Raw genomic sequence first — 22,699 nt, 5'->3', positions numbered from 1 at the left:
AGAGCCTATCAGTGTTTGAGTTCTAAAAAATTTCAGTGCACTAAAACCACCCACGTATCTAATTAGCACGACATTAGCACGACATTAGCACAACATTAGCACGGCATCAGCTAATGTGTTTTTTGTTCTGATGTCACATTTCCTGTTCATGAAAAAGAGGTTCAGGCGAGGGAAACGAGCTTTCAGGCAGAACCCAGAGTGAACAGATCAGCTAGAAGCTGCTGAAACCCTGAGCTGAGGAGGTTAAATCTGCTGGGGGCAGAAGATCAGGCCGCTCCTGGAGCTCCTTCCATCCTCACTGGAAACATCTGCTTTAATAAAGTGGGTGTCCTCTAATGTCGCTTTGTGTTCCTCTGTCTGCAGCTCCTCCTCGAGAGCCGATGGTCACCTGTCGATCCAACGCCTACCCCAAAGGCTTCTACTGCAGCTGGCACCAGCAGCACCCCACCTACGTCCCCACCAGCTTCGAAGTGGACGTCCAGTGAGTTCCTCCACTCTGAGTCCAGTTTAGGACCCGGCGTGCACGTAGGAATAGATCTGAGCGCAGCATCTGTCCTCATCAGCTGGAGGACAGATGTCCTCATCAGCTGGAGGAGAGATGTCCTCATCAGCTGGAGGACAGATGTCCTCATCAGCTGGAGGACATCTGTCCTCATCAGCTGGAGGACATCTGTCCTCATCAGCTGGAGGACATCTGTCCTCATCAGCTGGAGGACATCTGTCCTCATCAGCTGGAGGACAGATGTCCTCATCAGCTGGAGGACATCTGTCCTCATCAGCTGGAGGACAGATGTCCTCATCAGCTGGAGGACAGATGTCCTCATCAGCTGGAGGACATCTCTCCTCATCAGCTGGAGGACAGATGTCCTCCTCAGCTGGAGGACATCTGTCCTCTTCAGCAGGATGACCTAACGTCTGGTCCAGGTCGGGGGGTTGAGTTCAGGAACCGACTGCCGATGTTTCAGCTTTTCCGAGTTCCAACCTCAAACCTCCGTCCTTGACATGTGTGATTTGGGATCTGGGAATGTGGATGTTTTCCATCTCCGCACCGCGACATAAATAGACGTGTGGATTTGGGGCTGGAGCTGTGCGCGATGGTGACGTCCATCCTGTGGACACGTCCACAGACACAACCAGCGCTCGCTGGAGGTGCAGAAGGATCCAGACCACAAGAACCGCTGTCACGTCCGTTTCCCCGAGGTCTTCTCCACCACCCCCTACAAGGTCAACGTGACCGCGGTCAACGCCCTGGGCAGAGCCTCCACCACCGTCTCCTTTGAGGAGTCCACCATAGGTGAGACCTTTAACCCTTTAGATTCTTCAACCACGTCAGCGGTGGTGACGTGTCGTGGACAAAGACCTCCGGACGGGACGGGAGGCGATCTGCTCGCTCCTCCAGATGTTTAGATGTTTGAGTGCAGAGGGAAAGTTGCTCCACTGCTTATTTTGGTTTTTAAAAAATACCTTTGAGGGAAAGCCGCTGGGCCGTTCTCCACTTCCTGTCTCCGCACAGCCACATAATAACAGCGAGAGAATTTTCATAAAGCCACTCAGAGGGAAAGGCATTCGAGAGAAGAAATTCATTTCAGGAGGAATGAGGAGCACTTTGGCAGATAAGGAAAGTGCTGCCAGCAGCTCTGTTTGTTGCTCACGGCCTCCCACAGGCTGCGTGTGATGTGTGCGTGCACGTGTGATTGTGTGCACGAGTAAGAAAACGAGCCAGTGACTTGCTCTGCCAAGCCCCGGACACAGGACTCATGAAAATGCTAATGCTAGCCGGATTAGCGCCTTGGCTCAGGAAATATCCTTCAAACTATTGGCGATAGCAGAATACCCCACTGTTCCTTTCTTCCCCTCCTCTTTCATCACTGCGGGCCGTTCTTCTGACTTCATCCCTCCATTTTTTTAACCCCGTCTTCTTCACCCTTTCACCGACGCCCTTTAATCTTTTGCCATGTGCTTTAGCATATCGGATATTAGCGCGTGTGGCTCCAGTGTGTCACATGATTGAAGGGTGAATGGAAACTTTTAGATTTGTTCCCACTTTTTCAGCCTGAGTTTGTCGCCCCTGTTCCTTCCATCCTCTCTCACCAATCCTCCCTTTGTTAGAAGTCTCTCTCACGCCACCCTAAGTTGTAAGTCCCATTCATTATCGGGCACAACGAGGCACATCGTAAATAAATAAAACAATTTCATGCTCCCTGGTGCACTTCGGAATTCTGAGTGGGAGTCAGAAAATACTCAACTGTCCCGGTTCATCCGACCAAAGCTGGGCTGAAATTAGAGGAGGACTGTGTGTGTGTGTGTGTGTGTGTGTGTGTGTGTGTGTGTGTGTGTGTGTGAGGCTTCAGTTACAAAGAGAACCCTGGAGGAAGCTCCTGACTCTCCCAATAACAGGGAGAGGCTCCTCTAGTGTCAGGGTGATCAGACGATGTGGTGTCAGAGGAGTGAAGCTGGAATGTGATTCACCTGAACACCCGCTGTGACTCCTGAATGGACGCAGCGACACCTCAGACGGGCTGGATGTCGCTGCGCTTGTCAGGTGTGCGTCACCTCTGCTGTGTTCATGTATGAGGCAGGTCTGTGGAGAAGGTGGCTAACGTTAGCCCCCATGCTAACGCACTGTTACTCGTGTTTACTCGTGTTTACTCGTGTTTACTCGTGATGACAGCATCCATATGATCCCCACCTATAGCTGATCCCTACACGTGTCTGTCCGTCCGCCTGCAGTTAAACCCGACCCCCCGGAGCGTGTGACCGCCACCCCCATCCGCTTCAACGCCCGCAGGCTGGAGGTGTCCTGGCAGAGTCCCTCCACCTGGCCCGACATCGACAACTTCCCCCTCAAATACTTCCTTCGTTATCGGCCCCTCATCCGGGAACAGTGGCAGCATGTGAGTACCGTGTGTGTGTGTGTGTGTGTGTGTGTGTGTGTGTGTGCGTGGAATATGCGCCTGCCATGAGCTCAGGTGTATCACAGCCAGCTTCTAACTGCTAACAGCTTTATAACATCTGGCAGCTCAGATTTGGTGGAACAACATTTATTCCGAGCACGAGGAGGAAATTGGAGATTTACTGACAGCAGGTCGACGTTCTGGGTTTTTATTGTTCTGCCATTTGCTGAAAACGGGCCTCAAATTTTTGACAAATAGTCGTGAAGTTCCCGGGTCGCCTCTGAGTCCCACCTCAGAAAGGTTCTGGGAGGAGGCGTCTGAGAACAGTTATGAGTTGAAACGGTCCAAGCTGGAGCTGGTGCTCAGGCAGGAATAATTGCTCCGTGTCGTCAGTCTCTATGTTACTGTATCCGACTGTTCCGTGCACGTTCTGCTCCTGTGGGACCTTCTCTAGTAGAAGCATATGTGTCCGGCGAGGGATTCCTGGAAGCAGCGTTCCTCCTGTCACAGCGCTTTTGTGATCAGGAACCCTGGATTCTTCTTCAAGGCTGAAGTGTGTCTGGACCTGGTGAAAGATCTGCTCTGGTCCTGGTCCAGCTGGTCTCACCAATTAAAGGATCCAAATAAGGAACCTTTGAAGGTTCCTGATAGAACACTGGTTCCTCTATGAAGCCCAGATGTTCTCCTCACTGCCTGTGTTCACAAAAACCTTCACAAAGTGGTGAAATCAAGGGTGTGTGAGGACAATCAGAGTCCAGGAGGAGTCCAGGGCTGTAGAAGATCACTAGACCACACCAGGAACAGGTTCTGACCGCACGGTGGGGCCCAACAGTCCTGAACCTCTGGTGTGAACCAGCTGAACAGATCAGTGCTTCAGCAGCGAACAGTGAGAAGGATGAGGAGATATCTGCTGTTTGAAAAGAGAAGGAGGCCTCATCCATCACCGGAGGAGTAAAGAGACACCCGTCCAGATATTTGGAGGATCGTGGAATAAAAATTGTTTTCAAGTAATGATGGAAAACAGGAAAACAGGAAAAGTGGCTGCCAGACTCCCGGAGATGGAGAGATGAGCAGAGTGATGGGAGGGTTGGGCTGATGGAGGTGACAGGAAGGAAATAGGTCACGTTAAAGCAGAGCAGCACAGGTGCTTATCTCCAAATATGAGAGGAGAAGAAGAGGCGTGATGAAAGAGTGGCGCACATGGCGCCTGGAGCCTGGAGCCTGGATCCTGGAGCCTGGAGCCTGGAGCCTGAAGCCTGAAGCCTGGAGCCTGAAGCCTGAAGCCTGAAGCCTGAAGCCTGGAGCCTGAAGCCTGAAGCCTGAAGCCTGAAGCCTGGAGCCTGGAGCCTGGAGCCTAAAGCCTGAAGCCTGAAGCCTGAAGCCTGAAGCCTGAAGCCTGAAGCCTGAAGCCTGAAGCCTGGAGCCTGAAGCCTGAAGCCTGGAGCCTAGAGCCTAGAGCCTGGAGCCTGGAGCCTGGAGCCTGGAGCCTGAAGCCTGAAGCTTGAAGCCTGGACCCTGAAGCCTGAAGCCTGAAGCCTGGACCCTGAAGCCTGAAGCATGGAGCCTGGAGCCTGAAGCCTGGAACCTGGAGCCTGGACCCTGAAGCCTGAAGCCTGGAGCCTGAAGCCTGGAACCTGGAGCCTGGACCCTGAAGCCTGAAGCCTGGAGCCTGGAGCCTGAAGCCTGAAGCCTGGAGCCTGGAGCCTGGAGCCTGGAGCCTGAAGCCTGAAGCCTGAAGCCTGGAGCCTGGAGCCTTGAGCCTGGAGCCTGAAGCCTGAAGCCTGAAGCCTGGAGCCTGGAGCCTGGAGCCTGGAGCCTGGAGCCTGAAGCCTGAAGCCTGAAGCCTGAAGCCTGGAGCCTGAAGCCTGGAGCCTGAAGCCTGGAGCCTGGAGCCTGGAGCCTGAAGCCTGAAGCCTGGAGCCTGGAGCCTGGAGCCTGGAGCCTGGAGCCTGGAGCCTGGCTTGTTCTTGGTGTCCTCCAGACCTTCAGCCTTGCAGGAGCATCACAACCATCCAGGATCAGAGCAGTGCTGCTCAGCAGCTGATGATCAGATCTTGTAACATTCAGCTCCATCACGTGCCTGCAGAGATCTTTGTTCTCCATCAGTTCCTCCTCTTTCCCAGGACCTTCATGCTCTCCCTCCCACCCACCAGCTCCCTCGTTAAGCTCTCACTGCAATTAACGCTGCGCTCCAGTGACTCTGATAAGACCATCGGCTGGTTGCTCAATGCTCTCCTGATCATGGGAGCTGGCCTCAGCAGCTCCGTGGAGAGGCTGAGCGCTCGGACATGAAGACACCGATCTCAGAGGTGGAAATGCTTCCAGATGTTAGCGTCTGTGGTTGAGGATCAACACGCAGAAGATCAGACCCGTCTAGAAGATGGCAGCATCGTGGAGCAGCAGCTCCCTCTGTCTCTGGATCAAAGCCGCCGTTGATCTCCTGCGTTATTCTGCTCACACGCAGCTGTCAGGACGTATATGTCCGTACGTTAAACCAGCCAGGACGACAGGAATGCTTCAAAGAGATGATTCTCATCCATAAACTCTGAAGATCCTTCATGTTTCCACAACAAACCGCTGATCCAAACCAGGAAGTTCTCGTCCCCAAAGAGCCCACTCAAAGGAAAGCAGGTGGGCGGAGCAACAGCGCCCCCGGTGGCGCGGCTGCGCAGTGTGTTGTGACGCCCGCCCGCCAGCAGGGGGCGGTGCAGCGTCTGGTTGGTTGTCCACAGAGCTTCTTCATCAAAAGGGATGTGATGAAAGGATGAATAATGGAGGTGTGCGACACGTTCTTCCCTTGTGTCCTCCACCACACTGAGCTGCTCCATCCTTCTACCTCTTCCGCTGCTGTCATGGCAACCTGAACACCATGAAAGTTAAACATTTTACTGCCGTCTCATCATATCGCCTCCTCCGTTCATCCCTCCATCCACACATTTTCCATCCCTCCAACCTTCTGTCATCCAACCTTCCATCCATCCTCCACCCATCCAGCCGGAGATGATGAATGTTTAGACCTTGTTTGTGAGAAAACATCTCATCTAAAGGACACAAGAAGAGACAGATCATTAATCAAGCTCCCTCTCCCACACACACACACACACACACGCACACACACATATAGAGACACACACATCTACACACACACATCTACACACACACATCTACACACACAAACACACATAGAGACACACACATCTACATAGACACACACACAAAGACACACACACCTACATAGACACACACATCTACATAGACACACACACACACACACACAGAGACACACATCTAAACACACACACACACATCTACACACACACACATCTGACATCATCTGATTTTAACAGAAAGGTAAATGAATCTGAAATTAAGTGACTAAATCTGAAATCAAGCCAGAATCACGTGATTCCTTCTGATCTCCAACCAGAGGGGGGTCGGAGGGGGCGGGGCATGGGCGGTAGGGGCGGGGCGAGTGCTGAGAGGGCGGGGCCAGTCCCCATGTCTCAGAGAGGCTGGAGAGATGATTGAAATATGATTGAATTGATTCAATATTGGATATTCATTATTATAAGATGTCAGGATTCCTGATGTAACCCGTTTAGATCATCCTGATCAAAGTCGTTGACAATAACGGTCAATAACACAACAGATAAATACTTTTTAATATTTAACCAACGTTTTGCTCTTCATCGTCCTGATCTCAAAGAAACCCGACACCCCCCAACGTATCGCTGCAATGGTGGGGTTTTATTATGGAAATGGACCAAGTTCTCTAGTTGGTACTGGAGCTGGTTCTGGAGCTGGATCTGGGGCTGGTTCTGGAGTTGGTACTGGAACCGGATCTGGAGCTGGATCTGGGGCTGGTTCTGGAGTTGGTACTAGAGCCTCAGGTGGGCTCAGCTTCCTGTTACTCTAATTGCTGCCTGGACCTCTGAGCCAGGGATCAGCCTACGCTTGGCCTCAGCACATGTGTGTCTGTGCGTGTGCACGTGCACGTGCACGGAGAGGGTTGGTCTCATTAGGTTGATTGACAGCTCCCTCCTTTCACTGCGCTCTCCCTCCGTTCTGCGAACACACACCCGGAACGCCGTCGGGCCAGAGGAAGTGCCACATAATTGGGTTTCCTTTCCAGGACGACGGACACGCTGGTGGATCGGATCGGAGCCCGGCGCCGTCTCCAGTCTTTCCTCCTCCGGTTCCATCCCATCATCAGGCGACCGTCCCCCCACCCCGTTAAATGTTCTCCCCCTCTTTCATTTCCAGCCTGAATGTATATTTGATCAGCTGAAATGAAACTTTATTGATCCGAGCAGGAATTTTTAAGGACGGAACCGGGAGCAGCGGCCGGAGCGAGGAGGTGTGAAGAGGAGCGGCTCCGCTCTTCCCGTCCTGACGCAATCCCTGAGGAATGTTCACGTCTCCTCACGCCGCCTCACATTGTCTGTGCGCGTGTGCACGTGTGCGTGTGCATGTGTGCGCGTGTGCACGTGTGTTTGAGCCTCTCGGCTGTGCCCCTCCTCCTCACCCCGACCACCGGAATGTTCCTCAGATGTTCTCCTTCTCCTTGGTTCGTGTTGAGCATCCAGATGTTGCATCACTGCAGGTGGCAAACTGCTGCTGAAGCTCCAGAAAACTCGAATCCCCGTTTTTAAAAACCCAGGAGCCGGTCCAGGGAGGTCCAGAGGAGAGGAACCTGATCACCTGGAGGACCACCTGGAGCATCACCTGGAGGATCACCTGGAGGATCACCCGGAGGATCACCCGGAGGTCCACCTGGAGGATCACCCGGAGGATCACCCGGAGGATCACCCGGAGGACCACCTGGAGGTCCACCTGGAGGTCCACCTGGAGGACCACCTGGAGGACCACCTGGAGGATCACCCGGAGGATCACCTGGAGGATCACCCGGAGGATCACCCGGAGGACCACCTGGAGGACCACCCGGAGGACCACCTGGAGGACCACCCGGAGGATCACCCGGAGGATCACCCGGAGGACCACCCGGAGGATCACCCGGAGGACCACCCGGAGGACCACCCGGAGGATCACCCGGAGGATCACCTGGAGGATCACCCGGAGGACCACCTGGAGGACCACCCGGAGGATCACCCGGAGGACCACCCGGAGGACCACCCGGAGGATCACCCGGAGGATCACCCGGAGGACCACCCGGAGGACCACCTGGAGGATCACCCGGAGGACCACCCGGAGGACCACCTGGAGGACCACTTGGAGGCACCGACCCGACCGGAGCATCAGTTATGGCTCCAACACGACCGTAACTGGACGGCTGAGGTGCACGTAAAGGCGTGAAGATCACCTGGAGTCAGGTGATCTTCACCTGAGGCCGTGAGGACCTGCCTACCGCCCCCTAGTGGTGAGGAGGAGCAGGTCCTCCTGCCACCTAAACATGCTCGGTCAGCGGGTCAGTGAGTGGTGGTTCTGCTCTGCTGAGGACGACCAGTTTATTCTAGCGTCTAATATCAACGACCCCCTGGCACAGGTGGACCAAGAACACACACACCTCCACAGCAACACACACACCTCCACAGCAACACACACACCTCCACAGCAACACACACACCTCCACAGCAACACGTGTGTGTGTTTGGGTGGCCGTTCTGGCGGCTACGCTAACGTTAGAACCCAGTGAGAAGCTGACGAGATGATGTAAAGAAAGAAGATATGAACATTTATCAGACATAAAAAATAACATTTAATGTTCCGTAAAGATTCACACAGTAAATAACCAGCCAATAATAGAACATCACCCCCAGCTATAGATTCTGAGAGGGAGTACGTGAGTAGAGGCCTGCAAAAGGCCAACAGGCATCTGAATCATTTAATCTAACTTCAGGAGGAGAAAGGGCGCGCACACACACACGCACACACACACACACGCTCACACACACGCACACACACACACACACACACACGCCATAAATTCCAACCTGTAACTCTCGTTTTCTCCTCAGCTTCTCTGTTGAAACTGTAGCTGTGCATCATGTTATGTGAGGAAATTTGTGTCTTTCAGCAGTTCAGTGTGTGTGTGTGTGTGTGTGTGTGTGTGTGTGTGTGTGTGTGTGCGTATAAAGTATAAAAAGGATAAATCGACAGACCTCCTGACCTCATTGAAGCAGAGGTGTGATGTCAGAACAGGAGTGTCTGTTCCAGCAGGATGATCAACATTAAACCTTCACGCCCGTTGCCATGGTGACGGAATGATTTATGTTTGGGCGCAGACTCGCCCAGCACTCACGAGCCTGTTGTTCTCTCTGCTGCCTGCAGGTGGAGCTGTCTGACAGCACCTCCCACACCATCACCGACGCCTACGCTGGGAAGGAGTACATCATCCAGGTAACGGCGCCGCCCTCGGCCGGAGGTCACATGACATCCTCTCGCCTCATAACCAGAGTCGCTTTCTTGACAGGTGGCTGCGAAGGACACGGAGATCGGAACCTGGAGCGACTGGAGCGTGGCGGTCCACGCCACGCCCTGGATCGAAGACCCGCTGCCCATCACCTCCACCACGGAGGTGGACTTCTCCACCGGTGAGTTTCTGCCTCAGCGTTATTGGAGGACGTGACGAACGTTCCAAACATGTTCTGCAGCTCCGGTGCGATTTCAGCTGATCGATATTTGATATTGATAAAACTCAGCTGAAAGAATCTTTAAGTTTCTTCCTTCCTGGGCGCAGACGGTCAAAGACTGACGCCTGCTGGCCGCCGTCGGTACTGCAGGTCGCTCCCGCAGCTCCCCTGTTGCTTCTGTTTCAAACGATTCCTCAGAGACGATCAGAGGATCGATACAAAAACCAGTTGGTTCTGATCCAATGGTTGCGTGGCCAGACCGACTGGTCTGAACCCGGTTTCCATCTGTTGCGCATCGATTCTTCTCCGATTAGAATCGATTCTGCGGAACTTTCCTGATGAAACTTCAGAGCTTTTTTTAGCTGAAAATATGTTTGTTTGTTCTGCAGAGACGAAGACGTCCCCCATCCCCTCCTCCAACGCCCCACAGAAGGCCGACCCCCCAGTGGGCAGAGCTGCCAGAGTCCTCACGTTCTTCTCCCCCCTGCTGTTAGGAATGCTGCCGCTGTTCATGTGGTGAGCGCGCTCACACACACACACACACACACACACAATTATCTGCTTTTTCAGTCTGACCTTGTTTGTACAGCAGAACTTTTGCGTCGAACTGCTTCTTCTCTCTTAAAACAACCAGAAACTTTTCAGTAGTTGGATGTATTTTTTTTTTTTTTTGTATTTATTTTATTTCTTTGTGAGATAAAAAGCAGCAGAAGACCTTTATGAGATGATTAGATGTTTTATTTGGTTTCTGTCTCCTGCAGATTAACAGGATTTAGTCCTGAAGGGTTAGAGGAGGAAGAGGATGGAGATGAGGAGGAGGAGGAAGAGGAGGAAGAGGATGGAGATGAGGAGGAGGAGGAGGCGACTGGTCTTTTTTTCTATTTTGCACATGTTGGGAGGAGACAGTGCATCGACCATTTCTGTCCATCACATGTTCAAATACACCGCAATGACTTAAGTGAAATTGGACGATTAAAAAATGAGCTTTTTTAGATTAAAGGTGAAATTCTTCAGAGGAACTTTTGAAATCTTCATCATCATCATCATCGTCATCGTCACCATCAACAGCAGGAGCAGCGACATCGCCATAAACGGTGTTGTGTCGCCCCCTGGTGGCCGCAAGGAGCAACTGCAGATTACTGTCGATTTGGAATCACCAAGAACCATCCTTTTTTATTGATCGATTTTTCCTTATGTTGACCACACAAACACACACATACATGCCCAGCATGTGTGTGTTTTTGTTACCGTAGCAACCCCATGCAGCTAAATCATCATGCCAAAGACTCGACGGTTTCACCCGCTTCAACAAACAAGCCTGTGTCGGCCTTTGTCCTGGGTTAAAAACCCACAGGTGTGTGTGTGTGTGTATGTGTGTGTGTGTGTGTGTGCGCGCGCAGCTCCTGTTGACCTACACCAACCATTTGACAAAAAAGTGGCAAAGCTCCCCGAGGGACGGCGTGTTCCTGGACTAACGCCGTCGTCTGGCTTATTTAGACTCGTAGCTTTACTCTGCTCAGCGATGGATGAAAGGAAGCCGGATTGTAAAAGAATCAAAGAAAACGGGAGCGAATGTGAGACGGAACGCCAGACGTTTGGACCTGGGCTGTAAAACTATCTGCTCTCTGACGCCTTTTTGTCTTTTTGCAGTTTGCATTTCAATAGCCGAAATCAGCAGTTAAACATTACGTTATTCCGAGTATCGATGTCTTTTCTTGTACTTTTACTTTATGGACAATTAATAAACACACATATAGGACTTTAGTTTTTTTTGCAGACGTTCATTATGACTTAATTTCTGTTTGATCCTATTTTGTAAAACTATGATATGTAACTTTAACATTAAACAAAAGGTTTATTATTTAATAATAATGATAATAATAATGTATGTATTAGCAGTAGAATGTCGTAACCTGTACCTGGGGTCTTTTTTATAGATGTATATACAACGGCAGGTTTCAACCATTAAATGTGACCATTTCACAATGAAAAGGCTCCTTCACTGGGGGGGGGGGGGTGATTGACAGCTGAGTTTGGGGGGGGAGCAGAGGTCGGAGCAGAGCAGCTGTCTGTGCTGCGGTCAGTTGTGGCCCCCCCAGAGCTCCGCTCGGGGTGTCGGATTGACAAGAACTTTGGTGACTCTCTGAGCTCCCTGTGGAACACCGTTAAAAGCCCCCCCGCCGAACTGAGAGGCTTTTCCCGGGGTAGACGGTTGGGGCTGAGGCCCCTGGGGGCCCCTTAATGGCAACCATCCATGCAGAACCTCCAGCAGCGCTCCAAACCTGTCAGGAGGGACTCACACCTGCGGCCTCGGTCCTCGTCCATCGTCTCCTTCTTGTCTTAATGTGGGACGTTTGCTGACTGGTGGCTCGGAGGGGGCGGAGCTACAAACCATCACTGTCACCTGACACCTGGCCCGGCAACCTCGAGGGTTTTACAGACGCCCAGAGTCTGACGGGGAAGAGAACACACAGGTGATAAACACACACCAAACACACTCATGTCCTGCTGCTCCTGTGTTCGGCCGCCAGGGGCAGCAGAGCGCCGCTCCGCCTCTGTCCATGGTTCTGATCAGCTGATCTGGTCTATCACCATGGAAACAGCGAGGCGAAACACGAATTCTGTTTAGAGGTCTTATTTACAATTTATGGCTTCAATAACTTTATATCCTATTATTTTTAGGAAGAGACGAGAGTGTATGGTGGATGATGTCACTATAAACTAAATAAAATTTACCAACAGACTTTTTTCCCCCCTGTATCTTTATTAAATGTCTTGTATCGTTACGGAGTCCCCCTTTAAAGATATTAACATTCCTTTTTCTGAACGACCCTGTCGCTATAAGGAAATATTGTACATGTGTGGTGAATTTAAAGTTATTGCTTTAAGTTTGCATTTCAAATCTAGCCTAGCTTTATAAATTAGCCTAGCCTATCTGATTAAATTATCCGACATTTATAAACTTTAATCAAAATCATTGATTTTGTTCTGCCGTTTCGTGTTTTTTTTTTATTTGATAAACTCCACGTTCAATGTTTCAACAGTTGCTGCTGAAGAAAAACATCAAGTCTGATTAAATAGCCTTTTTAAGTTTTATTTCTTTTCACCCACTATGTTGACTTAAGCTCTTTCAAGATAAACTATTAAATTTAACGACTAGTGTTGAACGGACCCACCGACGGTTCCATCTGTGGCCACTTGGGGGCAGTCGAGCGCTGATGGCGCTCTAAACCACTTTTCATTAAAACCAAAGAAGAAGACGGAAACAAGGAATAGTGGGATGAAATGGGGTAGGTCTCGTTTTCCTTCCAAAAAAGTATTTAAATGACATAAACGGTGTCAGTTGCTGTTTTTCCGCTGTCACCGAACATATAAATTCCAAAGCGATATTGTGTTCTCTTGAAAAAGTGCCGGTTTTCCGCGGCGCGGCTGCTAGCTGACAGGCTATTGTTAGCGGCAGTGATGCTGAGCAACACGCCGATGTCATTGAGAGGAAGATAAAGAGAACATCAGCAGCACAAATCCTGATAATATGCATTAAAATCACGGCTTTCAGAGGCTTTCATTAAGTCTGACGATGATCCTCCCCGAGGACTGAAGAAGTCGAGGCAAATCAGGGTGAACAAGTTTGCTTTTTGTGATGAAATCCAACAACTGTCATGTCGGATCTTCCATCTGAAGCAGATGTGAGAAACGAGCAGCTGTCATTTCTTCGTTCCATCTGATGTTTTCGCTCTCATTTGTCTATTTAGTGTTTTGGAGTCTCTTTATTGTAAAATAAATTGTTTTGCCCAGAACAGGAAGCCAGTCAGTGCTGCCGAGCTTCCTCCTCCTGCCCCAGGCTCTGTGACCTCCGGTGACCTTTGCTGATGATTGGCCGTCTGTCACAATGCAAGGATTTTATTCCAAGTTAGACTCCTCTCCGTCCTCCTCCCCCCTGCTGGGTGGGCGGCGGGACGGCCCTCAGATCCCCCTCAGCCTCGCCGTGGAGGCGGAGAAAGCTCAGGCGCTCCTTCAGACGTTCAGCTCCGCCTCCCTCTTGGCGTCCGGAGGCCTCGGTGCCTTCTGCGTGGCGGCCGACCACGCCCTCCAGATGCCGGTCATCCAGAACCACCTGTGGCTGAGGGCCGCCCTGGACAACGCCACGCACGGCCTGGTGGGCCTGTGGTCATGGGCAGTGGTGATCGGGCTGAGGAAGAGGAGCGACCTGTACGAGGTGCTGCTGGCCGGCCTGCTGGCGTCCATCATCGACTTGGATCACTTCTACATGGCGGGATCCCTGTCGGTCAAGGTGAGAGGATCTCCGGTCTCTTGTCTGTTTGTAGCCAGTGCCTGGCTGTTCTGGACGTGTGCACTGACCATCTCGTGCGTCTTCCAGGCCGCCGTCTCCCTCCCCCAGCGTCCGCCTCTCCACTGCTCATCTCTCATTCCCGTCTTCTGTCTCACCCTCCGTTTCCTCATGTGGCTCGGGCGCCTCAAAGACGCCTGGTGCTCTCTGCCCTGGATGCTTTTCATCTCCATGGCGACGCACCACGTTCGGGACGCCGTGCGCCACGGTCTCTGGTTGTGTCCGTTTGGGAACACGGCGCCGCTGCCCTATTGGCTGTACGTCAGCACCACGGCAACGCTGCCTCACCTGTGTTCGGTGCTGATGTACCTGACAGGAACCAGAGACGTGATCTCTGCCAAGCACGGCGTGGCCATCGACGTTTAGGCAGAGTCGAGTCGAGACCGGATCACACGTCAGGAGGGTGGACGCTAAAGACTTTTATTTATTGTCATGTGTAAACTGAAGGTTTGAATCCCGGCGCGGCCTGAATCCACACAGGAGTCGGCATTCCCAATCTCCTGGATTCATTTCTCAAAAGGTCACTTTTCACTGTGAAAAGCAGGAAGCTGCTTTTATTTTCACTGTCTCAAACAGGCAACGAACCCAGAACAGAGACGCCCTAAATCAGCCATATTAATTATTCATCATCTTCACTCCAGTAGAATAGAATTTTAATTTATGTTGATCATTGTTACATTTATTCTGTAATGTCCTATTTATTGTATGTTGATGATAAACTTGATGTGAAAGTGGTCTTACGTTATTGAGGGTTTCTTGAATGTAAATACTGTAACATTGTAGTGACACCCAAAGACCACCCGTGGGCGCTATTTCTCCACCAATGAGGTCACGTGACAGCGACGTTGCTTGGTCCAAGGATGTGAATGACGTCAGATGGACCTTGCTGCTGCTCCTGGTTAACTGGTAGATGTGTTTTTCATTTCAACGCTTCCGTTAAAGGCGGAAGAGGCTGGAACACCTGTCGCCCCGACATGGACGTGGTGGTTTTGGGTGGAAGTCACATTATGAGGAAATGCTTGTTTCTGAGATGAGCTGCCTCCATGAAAGCAAAACAAAATCATCAATCCACGCTCCGGAGTGATGGACAGACATTTGGACACGCGTGTTCCTTCCAAACCAGGTCCGACATTTCAGGCAGCACAGATGGAGAAACATCTCAAAAGTGGACCACCAACAGGTCATGTGATTTCACATGAAGATGTTGTCTGGACTCGAGTGTCATATTAGCTCTCGTGGGCGAAATAATGTTCTTTCAACAACAAAACCAGCTGAAAACAGGAGAGGAAAAACTTGTAAAAAAAAAAAAGAGGATTTGGTCTATGTTTTGTCTGGCATCGTGCAAACAGAAGGTTATTATGGTTCTGGTAATACTTTCCATATTAAATCTATCTGAAAACCCACTAATGCCATCCATCTGCTCAGGATGCAGCACATATGTTTTATTATAATGAGTGATTAAGTGGTTGAGGGTAACCCTCTTATCTGATTACAACATGACGGAGAAATCAAATAATCGTGAAGAAAGAGTGTTATTAAAAAGGGGAGAGTGATGTTCAAACATGTTTTTCAAAAAGTTTTTTTTTTTTAAAAAAACAAGTAAATCTGTGGCCAGTTATTTATTTGGGCTGTAGGTGGCAGCAGAGAGCGACTGCAAAAACAAACGATTTACTGGCTTTTTAAAAACGGCGAAGAAGAATCCGAACCAGGAAGTGAATGTCAGCGCCGCTCGGGTTTTGATCAGGTGAGGACAGAAGATGTCTATAAAGCACAAGATACACGAAACATCTTACGACTTTGAGACAAGTCAGTGTTGAAATAAAGTTCTTAAGTTTACTGACGAGTCCAGTCGAACGGGACAACAGTTGGACCGAGCGGCAGCTGGAGAGAGATGCTAAACGATATTAGCGGTTAGCCTCTGTGTGCGGAATTATTCTACATATTTAAGGTCAATATAATGGGACAATAAGCATCCGCCGAGTAAGAGTTTCAACTCTATCGTTTTACCTGCTATATTTGATATTTGAAACAAGTGTGTTGCAGCCTTGATTTGCTCTCAAACGCCTGCAGAGCTCGCTAAGCTGAGGCTCTGAGTGTTTAAGCCGCTTTGATACTTTGGTTGAGCATTAAAAGCATTAATTGTACGCTCACATTGATAACTACACAACAGAATCAAATCCAAACATGTCTAAATAATAGAGGATCACCTCGGTCCAAATGCAATCAAACAATCCTCAAATCTGGATTCTAGGCAGCAAGTCAGACCTTTGGAGGCTGAACTGTTCAATAATCCGCTCAGTTTGCTCTGATACAGGTTTGAGCAGTAATCTGAGAGATCCTGACTCTACCGATGTGATTTATGAATGGTCGATCTCTCTGATGGCAGAAGACGCCTGTTCAGACGGAGTAAAGCTCCATTTCCAGAGCGTGAGGGCGCCGGCTTCCATCTGAGCGTAAAGATCAGCCTGTGGGAAACCACCGTTATTATTGAGGCACTTTAGGTTTTGACCAAACATTTCCCATCTCAGCTCCTGCAGACCTGCTGTCAGCTGGTCTCCATCATGGCGAGCAGACGGGCTCTGAAGGCCGTTCTCATCGACCTGAGCGGAACTCTTCACGTGGAAGACACGGCTGTGCCTGGAGCGCAGGAGGCTCTCCGCAGGTGGCAACGCTTCAGCTTCCTGCTGCCCACGGCGGCGTTGCTCACCTCATTCTAACATCCTTCCCTCTTCTCCTGGGTCCAGGTTACGGCAGGCGTCTGTCGCCGTCAAGTTCGTGACCAACACGACAAAAGAGTGCAAGAGAGACTTAGTGGAGCGTCTGCGGCGCCTGGACTTCGACGTGCAGGTAGAACTTCCAACACTGTAACGTTCCCACCGACCAGCTCACGTGCACGTGACGGGACGTGGCCACGCGGCGCTCCCCTCTCGAGTCCTCGGCTGATATCTGACGTGACGCCGCAGGAACGAGAGATCTTCAGCTCACTGAGTGCTGCCAGGAGTTTGCTGGAGCAGCAACAGCAGCGGCCGCTGCTGCTGCTGGAGGAGAGCGCGCTGGAGGACTTCAGCGGTGGGTTCCAGGAACCATTGAACCATCCGTAGCGTGAAGGTGTTGTTCACCAGTCGGCTGTTCTCTGTGAAGGCGTGGACACGTCAGAACCAAACGCCGTGGTGGTGGGGCTCGCTCCGGATCACTTCAACTATCAGACGCTCAACGAGGCCTTCAGGTGATCCACTGTTTGTTCCTCATTTAGATCTGGAGTGATCCTGCTCGGATCATTGACTCGGCTCAGTTCTGCTCGTGGGGCCCGGTGACGTCTGCTCCGAGCCTGAATTGTGTTTGATCCCAGACTGATCCTGGACGGCGCTCCTCTCATCGCCATCCACAAGGGCCGCTACTACAGACGTAAGGACGGGTTGGCCCTGGGTCCCGGGCCCTTTGTGACGGGCCTGGAGTACGCTGCCGACTGCAGAGCCACAGTGGTGGGGAAGCCAGAGAAGACCTTCTTCACACAGGTCAGGCCCAGTTTCCACCCGTGAAGATGAAAAGTTCCGCGAGTCACGAAGCTTCTGGCGTCTTCACGCAGGCTCTGTCTGACCTGGGCTGCAGCCCGTCGGAAGCCGTCATGATCGGAGACGTAAGGACACGTGAACCCGGAGCCTCCGGCTTTACTCGCCACCACCTCGGGGTCACTCTTCTCCCGTCTGCTTTGTTGCTGCAGGATGTCCGAGACGATGTGGGCGGGGCTCAGGATGCAGGAATGCTGGGAATTCTGGTCAGAACTGGTAAGAAGGCGGCGGACGTTGCGTCTCCATCGCCGGCTGTTTGTGGTGTGAATGTGTTAGCTGAACGTTAGCATCTCTGCAGCTGATGTCATTTCCTGTCAGTTTAAAAGGAGCCAAAGTTGTCCGTCATCTCCTTCCTGTTTGACTGGAACGCTGCAGCTTTCATGTGTTTGCTTTGAGCTCTCAGGTAAATACAGGAAAGGAGACGAGGCTAAAATCGCCCCCCCGCCCCACCTGACCTGCCCCAGCTTCCCTGAAGCTGTTGAACACATCCTGAAGAACCTGCTGTTGGTAGAGTGAGCCAGGTAAGTTGATGAGTTTAACGAGGTTTAATAATGAGCGAAGCCCGTTACTGAAGACGGCTGCAGAGCTGCGAGCGTTACGACGACGCTGCCGACTGGTACCGACTCTCCCACCACGCATATTTGTCCTTCAGGTTTCTGCACGAAGGTTTGCTGCGCGACATCACTTCCAGGAAGTCGGCAGTTGTCACGGACTCCAGCTGGACGGTTGCCACGTCGACGCCTCCTGGGGGGGACAGAACGTGAGCGACGGATGGACAGAGGGGACAGGACGGCGAGGACGCGGGCAGACCTTCGTCATGTGACTCCAGGGCGTCAAAGATCTTGCGGACGGACCTCATGGCGGCCTCCTTACAGACCAGCCTGATGTCAGAGCCAGAGTAGCCCTCCGTCTCCTTGACAACAACATTTAATAGTCATTAAATAAAGTCTTTAAAAAAAACATTGTTGAGATGAGTTAAAAGTCTAATAAAGTGATGAATGAGTGAAGCTGGACCTCTGCCAGGGCCTCATAGTCCAGCTGGGTTTGGAGCTCCAGCCCCCCTGTGGAGCTCCGTGGAGGCAGCCAGTGAGAGATCATGGTGCAGCGAGCGCTCCAGGACGGGAGCCCCACCAGGATCCTCTTCTCCAGCCTCCTCAGCACGGCCTGGTCCAGCTCCCTGATCATCATGGTCGTTACATGAAATGAATGATCGATCGATCGATCAAGTGTGTTTGATGTATAAAAGAATCTATCAGCTGTAATTAAAGACACCTGCCAACAACAACGGTCTCAGGTCTCTTCTCCAGCATCTCTGACACGTTGCTCAGCTCAGGAGAAGCTTCCTCAGTCAGTGTCCGTCCGTCAGTAATAGTCATGGTTAAAACCCCCCCAGTCAGGCGTCCTGGCTCCCCCTTGCCGTAGCATTGTGTCAAGGCTGGAAGGACCAGACCGGGATTTGAACCCTGCTCTCCCAAACCAACGTCACTCGTCTGAACCGCTGATCTATCCAGCTGACAGCAGCTCACAGGCGGAACATCAGATTTATGTCACCACCTGGTCTCAGTGTGGGATCTATTTAGATGTATTTATTTATCATTTGATGTTCATTCATGTCAGTAATTGCCCCAGGTGCGTGTGTGTGTGCGTGCATGTGTGTGTTACCAGGGCAGGTTGGAGGCAGCCAGCACAAACACCAGCTGCTCTGAACTCTTCAGTCCGTCCATCTGAACCAGCAGCTCCGCCTTCATCCTGCGACTCCCCTCATGTTCTCTGAAACATCAGAAGGTTTGTTGTCCCCTCAAACGGTCGTCATAGCAACAGCCCTCAACAGTTTCAGCAACACATCTGCCCCTGGGGCAAAGGTCACGCTTCAGACATGAGCTCACCCCCCACCGCTCCCTCTGTGGCCCATCAGAGACTCCAGCTCATCCAGGAAGATGGTGGACGGAGCGTGGTACCGGGCCAGCTCAAACAGAACCTGCACACACACAACGGGTCGGGTTGAGGCTCCGCGTGAAGGCCCGGGCCCGGGTGAGGGTGAGGGTGAGAGGGCGACACCCACCCGGACCAGTTTCTCAGAGTCTCCTCTCCACTTGCTGGTGATGCTGGAGGCTGAGATGTTGAAGAAGGTGGTTCTGCACTCTGCAGCCACGGCCTTGGCCAGCAGCGTCTTCCCTGTTCCTGTTGGACGGTGGCGCCGGGGAGACAGAAGGACACGCTGAAGGTTGCAATAAAGCTGCTGCAGACACGAGCGGCTGAGGTCGGTGCAACCAGCAGAGCTGCAGCACCGGCCGGGAAGCTGCCGTTGAACTCTGAAGATCACCGACGTTCACAACAAGCTGCTGAGCTTCTCTGAAGGACAGAGTCTCACCTGGGGGGCCATAGAGCAGCAGAGCCTTCCAGGGGGACACGATTCCTGTGAACAGCTGTGGATACTGTCAGAGGAGATGCAGATCAGACACGGAGAACACGCGTGTGCACAGCAGCCTCACACGCTGCAAAGATCACAAATTACTCTGAATTTGAGGGCAGTCAAATCTGCACATTGACCTTATTCCCCTCACAATGAATAATAATGGAGACGGAGCTGGGGGGCAGCCACATCCGTCCTCATCTCACACTGGAAATGTCAGGAGGACGCAGACGACCTGCTGTGGTGTCACCAGAGCGAGCACGTTCCACGCACGTGAGCGTGTGTGTCTGTCACCTGTAGCTCGGTGCAGAGGGCGAAGGCTGTGTCTTCTGTCCGTCTCTGGGTCACGTTATGCTACATATCGACTTCCTGTCAGGGAACCGGACTGATCGCACCTCCTGCTCTGCCTCTTTAGAGGAGACGCTTTCACAATCGAAGCTGAAATGGCAGCAGGTCCAGGCAGCAACGCACCTTAATGGGGTAGACGACCGCCTCTTTGACTAATTTCTTGGCCTCTTCCAGGCCGATGATGTTGTCCCACTGCACGCTCAGGTCATCCATGTAGATGTCCTGTTGGGGGGGGGGGGGGGTGACACGCTGATGGACTCGTGCTTATGTTGAAAAGTGTCCTTTAAAATCAAACATTTCACACAGGAAACGGAAGCGAACAGAGGTCAGACATAAGGAGCTCTGCTGCCCCCTGGTGGACACTCGCAGCTCCTGCGTCTGCTTCGACTTCAGAGTGTGTGTGTGTGTGTGTGTGTGTGTGTGTGTGTGTGTGTGTGTGTGTGTGTGTGTGCGCGTGTGTGTGTGTTACCCTGCTGATGACTGCAGCCAGTTCACTCATCTCACTGCTGGTTCCACAGAAGCCACTCAGAGGTTTCAGCAGTCGTTCCTTAAACACATCACAAGAGCTTTAACCAGCATCAGGATGCTTTTCTCATCTCTTTGGCAGCTTCGTGTCTCGTCACAAATCGTTGCTGCATGTTTGTTTCTCAGAGGCATCGTGTGTTCAGATGTGTGTCTGTTGGTACCGTATGATCAGAGCTGCCAGCTCTTCCTCCGAAGGTTCTGCCTTTTCCCTCCGTCCTCGGGCCCTGAAGCAGCTTTAACAACAGTTCCAAAGGTTGAATCATCTCATCCTGATTGTTCTGGTTAAAACGTGTAAAAGTGGGAATTACGTGGAAATTTCCTGTTGGCAGCTGATCCGCAGCTGCACCTGTGATGGAGGAAATGTTGAGTCCAAAGTCTGAAGAGTCGGGATGAGCAGAGGAACTCTCCTCCTGGAAGACAAGACCCATCGTCATGACAACAGATTTGTCTGGACCATAGTGTGTGTGTGTGTGTGTGTGTACAGGTGTGGGGGAGTCGGTGGTCCTGGTTCTGGTCCTGGTTCCTGACTGGCGTCTCTGGTGGCAGCTGATGGTGGGGAGGCGTCTGTCAGCTGATTTCGGACCCCTGCGGGACAGAAGTCACATGATCCAACTGCGTTCTGACATTAGACAGGAGGACGTTGTGAGGTTGGACTGAGAGAAAAAGAGTTTCTCTGAAAACATGGTGACGTGTGAAGGTCAGCAGGAGAGAAGAACCCTCACCTCTTCTGGGGAACACCTGCTGTCCTGCTGTCACCTGCAGACCAAACACTCATCAGCTGTGTCCAACCTCACCTCCGGTCTCCAGGCTGCAGCACGTGGAGCTGCCGAGTGTTTTGATACCTGCTGTCACTTTACGGACGACTTTGGGAAACTTGTGGAACTTGATGTAGTGATAACTCTCAAACTCCAGCAGCATCATCTCCAGGTCCACGTTGTCACACACCTCAAACTTCCTCACTTCACCTCTCGTCTCCCGGTCCAAGGCTGCTGCCGTGGCAACGTAGCTGAAGACACAGAGATGGCAACAATAAAGGCCGACAGCCTGAGGGAACAAACCGATTTAGCTGTGGAACGTCAAGATGTTCAAGATAAAACCCCAGGCGTCGTCCAACCTGAGCTGTCCTCTGTCAGTGTTCTCCTCAGTCATTCAGATCTCAACATCTTAAAGTCCTGTGTGATCAGGTGCTTTCATACTGACCCTTGACCCAGCAGGTGCTCGTAAATGAGGACGAGGAGACTCTTCTTCCTCATCTCAGCCTTCATCTCATCCTAGAAAACAGCAGCAAAGAGCTGTCACCGAAAACACGGCAGCTGCGCTTTGCTCAGAAATGAAGTTCAATAAGACATTACAGACGTCGGAAATCAACAGCTTGTGAAGTGAGTTCAAGGGTTGTGCGCGAAAGACCCTTTTGACTGTGTATGAAACAGTCCAGCACCTCCACAATGTTCCGCTAGAGGGCGACAAGCTGCCAAATCAAGAAAGGCCAGCGCGTATCTAGGCAACAGGAGACGCTCGCTAATTGTAGCTCGAAACGAGGCTCGCTTGTGAAAATGAGCCAAATCTCGTCCTGAAACACGTGTAAAATAGGCTCGCAAACACATGCATGTGTGCTACATTGACGTATATTATCGATGTTAGCCGCAAAGGTTAGCTTAGCCTCCGACATCGCTAAAGTTACAGTTTTCCGCATGTTTGCTCGTTAAACATTATCAGCGACAACAACTATCACGCCATTTAATATTTTAAATCAAAGAACCTCTCACCGCCTCTCTAACTTGGTGCGCAACTTTCATACTTTGATAGGAAAATTCCATTTGGTGAAATTAACGACAACCGTCACTTTCCTGCGAGTTTCGCCTGTTTCTCGTCCTGTTTGTCCCCTCCGGGCTGCCGTAGCGGCAGTGACGTATTGGGCCCGCCAAAAAATCGCTTTCAAGATGAGACGTTTTGCTTTAAATCGACTCTTTTTCTTCGGTTTTAAGGGGGAGGAAGCCAATTGTGTGTTCAAA

The 22,699-nt window shown here is 51.5% G+C and overlaps 4 protein-coding genes across 13 annotated transcripts; 3 read left to right on the top strand and 1 right to left on the bottom strand.

The window, feature by feature from the left end:
- Positions 1–320: 320 nt before the first annotated feature.
- Positions 321–11,476, top strand: cntfr (ciliary neurotrophic factor receptor). The gene is made up of 7 exons (XM_029837741.1): positions 321–481; positions 1,128–1,294; positions 2,731–2,894; positions 9,183–9,251; positions 9,325–9,445; positions 9,874–10,000; positions 10,246–11,476. Coding segments are annotated over exons 1-7 (795 nt in total). The 5' UTR covers positions 321–335; the 3' UTR covers positions 10,247–11,476.
- Positions 11,477–12,693: 1,217 nt separating this feature from the next.
- tmem267 (transmembrane protein 267) lies at positions 12,694–14,574 on the top strand. 5 transcript variants are annotated; one of them, XM_003965603.3, is made up of 3 exons: positions 12,694–12,774; positions 13,280–13,775; positions 13,863–14,574. In XM_003965603.3, exons 2-3 carry the CDS (start codon positions 13,374–13,376, stop codon positions 14,196–14,198), a joined length of 738 nt encoding a protein of 245 aa, XP_003965652.1. In that variant the 5' UTR covers positions 12,694–12,774; positions 13,280–13,373; the 3' UTR covers positions 14,199–14,574. The 5 variants fall into 5 exon arrangements, with proteins under 5 accessions (XP_003965652.1, XP_029693602.1, XP_029693604.1 ...); XM_029837742.1 differs by having other exon boundaries at positions 12,707–12,774; positions 13,285–13,775; XM_029837744.1 differs by lacking the exon at positions 12,694–12,774 and adding an exon at positions 12,807–13,102 and having other exon boundaries at positions 13,285–13,775.
- A 928-nt stretch (positions 14,575–15,502) lies between these two features.
- LOC101065946 (haloacid dehalogenase-like hydrolase domain-containing protein 2) lies at positions 15,503–18,361 on the top strand. Of its 3 annotated transcripts, XM_029837739.1 has the most exons (11): positions 15,503–15,576; positions 16,147–16,285; positions 16,361–16,494; positions 16,577–16,679; positions 16,796–16,901; positions 16,974–17,058; positions 17,182–17,347; positions 17,419–17,469; positions 17,554–17,617; positions 17,805–17,922; positions 18,054–18,361. In XM_029837739.1, the coding sequence occupies exons 2-10, from the start codon at positions 16,196–16,198 to the stop codon at positions 17,915–17,917; spliced, it is 912 nt and encodes a 303-aa protein (XP_029693599.1). In that variant the 5' UTR covers positions 15,503–15,576; positions 16,147–16,195; the 3' UTR covers positions 17,918–17,922; positions 18,054–18,361. The 3 variants fall into 3 exon arrangements, 2 of the variants coding, with proteins under 2 accessions (XP_029693599.1, XP_029693600.1); XM_029837740.1 differs by lacking the exon at positions 16,147–16,285 and having other exon boundaries at positions 15,508–15,576; XR_003888772.1 differs by lacking the exon at positions 15,503–15,576 and having other exon boundaries at positions 16,024–16,285; positions 17,798–17,922.
- Positions 17,940–22,641, bottom strand: LOC101063616 (katanin p60 ATPase-containing subunit A-like 2). 4 transcript variants are annotated; one of them, XM_029837714.1, is made up of 15 exons: positions 22,454–22,641; positions 21,888–21,958; positions 21,530–21,693; positions 21,410–21,443; positions 20,996–21,272; positions 20,849–20,920; positions 20,632–20,709; positions 20,286–20,384; positions 19,773–19,836; positions 19,464–19,582; positions 19,288–19,379; positions 19,064–19,171; positions 18,416–18,578; positions 18,212–18,314; positions 17,940–18,145 (listed from the first exon to the last, which is right to left on the bottom strand). In XM_029837714.1, the coding sequence occupies exons 1-15, from the start codon at positions 22,502–22,504 to the stop codon at positions 17,997–17,999; spliced, it is 1,644 nt and encodes a 547-aa protein (XP_029693574.1). In that variant the 5' UTR covers positions 22,505–22,641; the 3' UTR covers positions 17,940–17,996. The 4 variants fall into 4 exon arrangements, with proteins under 4 accessions (XP_029693574.1, XP_029693575.1, XP_029693572.1 ...); XM_029837715.1 differs by having other exon boundaries at positions 17,940–18,314; positions 20,996–21,097; positions 21,170–21,272; positions 22,454–22,583; XM_029837712.1 differs by having other exon boundaries at positions 17,940–18,314; positions 22,454–22,584.
- Between the last annotated feature and the right edge of the window lie 58 nt (positions 22,642–22,699).

Source organism: Takifugu rubripes, chromosome 6, assembly GCF_901000725.2.
Source record: "Takifugu rubripes chromosome 6, fTakRub1.2, whole genome shotgun sequence".
Lineage (NCBI taxonomy): Eukaryota > Metazoa > Chordata > Actinopteri > Tetraodontiformes > Tetraodontidae > Takifugu > Takifugu rubripes.
This window is presented reverse-complemented; position numbering and strand designations above follow the sequence as displayed.